The 2,851-nt window shown below is 34.1% G+C and overlaps 1 protein-coding gene across 5 annotated transcripts; it reads right to left on the reverse strand.

The window, feature by feature from the left end:
- On the reverse strand, window positions 911-2,580 carry LOC104716885. Of its 5 annotated transcripts, XR_756156.2 has the most exons (4): window positions 2,124-2,580; window positions 1,632-1,723; window positions 1,245-1,456; window positions 911-1,162 (listed from the first exon to the last, which is right to left on the reverse strand). XR_756156.2 is itself a non-coding variant. In XM_010434357.2 (2 exons), the coding sequence occupies exons 1-2, from the start codon at window positions 2,364-2,366 to the stop codon at window positions 914-916; spliced, it is 492 nt and encodes a 163-aa protein (XP_010432659.1). In that variant the 5' UTR covers window positions 2,367-2,580; the 3' UTR covers window positions 911-913. The 5 variants fall into 5 exon arrangements, 1 of the variants encoding a protein (XP_010432659.1); XR_756157.2 differs by lacking the exon at window positions 1,245-1,456; XR_756151.2 differs by having other exon boundaries at window positions 911-1,456.

Below are 2,851 nucleotides of genomic sequence, written 5' to 3' on the forward strand. Positions count from 1 at the left end.
CAGCGAATACAGGACAAAAACACGACCTTAGGTCCTTTTCCCCTTTTTACAACTCGGTTCAATGGTTTTCCTTAAACCAAACCGGCCAAAATCGACGATTAAATCAATCTGGTCGAACCGGATATTAGTGGTGTCGACCGACACCCCCTTGGTGTCGAACGACACCCATCCCCAAAAACCAATTTTTGGTTCGCGGATGTTACACTAGCAATATTGAAAACTGGTTTAAATGTGGGGTGCTATATAAAATATCTTGAAGTAATGTTAAAACGAAAATTGAATTCATGGACTGATTACGTTATTGAATAAGGTTTTCAACTCTAAACTCAAACGATTGATGAGATACATGATGACAAATATTTCAAGAACAAAGCAGAGAGTTGATGATGAAGATGAGAAAATGGAAGGCTTCCTAAAATCCAAGAATGTCTTCCTAAAAGCTATGAAACCCTTCCTATTTTTTTTTTAAAATGTGTTTTTAATCTCTTTATATGTATTTTACCTTATTGTATCACATATTACTCTATTAGTGATGTATAATGATTTGATTTTGTGCACATATTAGTGTTTTACAATAAATATAGCAAATAGAAATATCCAACATGTTGTTTTAGGAAGACCTTTCTAAACGTCAATAACTCCTTCCTAAATTTCAAAAAGTCATTCCTAAATTATAATTAGATTACAAAGTAGTGTGTTCAAAACAGGGTAGGCGTGAATTCATGTTTATGAATGACATATTGAATGTTATATAAATCCTTCTTGAATATCTTGAATCTTAAAAAAATGTTTTTCATTTTTATTTTTATGTTTTGCTATCAATGTAATGTAGGGTAATGATTTGATTTTATGCACATCGTAGATATATATATATATATATATATATATATATATATAGGTACAAAATTAGTGTTTAAAGAGACTCAAATATTTGTTTGTCCAAAAAAAAGTTTGTCCAAGAAAAGAAAAAAGACTCAAATATTTTATGAAGGCCATCCTGAATTTCAGAGATATCTTTCTGAATTTTCATGAATTCCTTCCTGAATTTTTTCATGAGAGAAGCTCTTGATGTTCTGACCTTTCTTCTTCCTACCACTTGTGACGTGCAATATCGCTTGGAAACGTGGAGACTGTGTTTCTTAGCTAGACCGACATGAGAACTCTGCATTGATAAGAACAACCAAAACAGAAATAACAATGTGAAATTCCCATGAATCTGATAACCATACAGAGAAAACATTCACCTCTAAGCCTAGATTGGGATTTGCAGGCACGGTTGGGAGATAACACTAGTTATGAAATCCCTCATGAATTTATTTTTCCATGAAGGCCTTCCTGAAACTCTATAAAGCCTTCCTAATTGTATGGGAATCCTTCATGAATGTTTGATTCAGACCCTTCTTATAATCATACACAATCTATTGAAGCTTTCCATCTCATTACAATCATACACAATCTGTTGCAAGTATCATCATTAAAGTTTTCATCAGTTGAACATAAAAAAATAAAAAATAGTCTTCCAGATTACCCAGAAAATTACAATTTCAAACTCAAACAAAACCACTTTAATAAGAAACAGAAATTGAGAGATAACACTAGTGTATTTAGGTAAACAAAAAAAGATAGCTTACGAAGATATCATGAGCTCATCTGTAGTAGGTGCTAGTGATGGTTCTTAGAAGTGGAGTTGTAAACTAGAAGAGAAATAACCTCATGAACAAGACTGCCCATAAAAAAAAAAATCAAGTACAATAGTCATGGCCAATTCTTCTAAGGCTGAGTAATGCAAGTCAGAAGCATCCAACTATAGATGTAAAGTCTATAACTCTGTAACTACAAGCTCAACCACAAATGAAAAAGGAAAAGAACAACCTATAGAGATTAGAGATTGCTAAAAAATGTCAACAACTCACAGTTTTTCCCCATTTTTTTTAACGAAGATCAAAGAGACAACATAATTTCAATTCTTAACAATTGGATTCAAGTGTATGATAAGAATAAGCCCCAGTTGGATCTTATCAATCTTATCTCATAAACTTACAAATCAGTGATTAATGCCAAACTCTGATAACATCTATACAAAGATCATGAGACGGACAAGGTCGAAGGTGAAGAAGGAGAACCTGAATGTACATGCTCTCTTTCGCGCGTTCCTCTTCGCTGAGCACATGACCTTTGCCCATCAATCGCTCCTCTGCTGAAGATTGCAATGTTAGTCGCGTTGTTGGCCACAACCACGTACCAATCCGACAAAGTCTCCTCCGAATAATAATCCTCGATCCTGGATGCACATGCCCACCGAGAATCACATCGTTCTCCATCACATTGAGAACGACGCTAGATCGGAGATGGAGCTTGGCGGTCATATAGGTGTCGGAAGGTAAAACGACACGGCAGATGGAAGAAGAACGTATTCTCTCTCAATTTCAGGTTATGATTCGTCTCCACTTCAGAATCGATCAGGTTCGCCGGATTCATGATTGGGTTCACCGGATTCATATATCTTTTGTTCTTTTTCGCCGTATTCTCTCTCGCCGGAGGAACATCGAGTCTACGTTCTCACAAATTTAACAATTTATTTCTTTTTTTTTTTTTTTTTTGGTAAAACAATTTATTTCTTTTTTAATCCCTTAATTTTTATTATTATTGTTATACAAGGTTGTGCTAATTTTGTCACAATTAAATATATATGCTAAGTTTGGAAGAAAAACTTAAATTAGTGCTATTTTTGAGAATCTCCATTAAAAAAGATGTGATTAAAATAAAAGGAAGCAAAATACAAACTTCTAGCATCTTCTCTTCCCTTCTCTTCAGCGACGTGGAACAAATAAAAAACAGAGTAGGAAAACCC

The sequence above is a fragment of the Camelina sativa genome, chromosome 2 (assembly GCF_000633955.1).
Source record: "Camelina sativa cultivar DH55 chromosome 2, Cs, whole genome shotgun sequence".
Taxonomy (NCBI): Eukaryota; Viridiplantae; Streptophyta; class Magnoliopsida; order Brassicales; family Brassicaceae; genus Camelina; species Camelina sativa.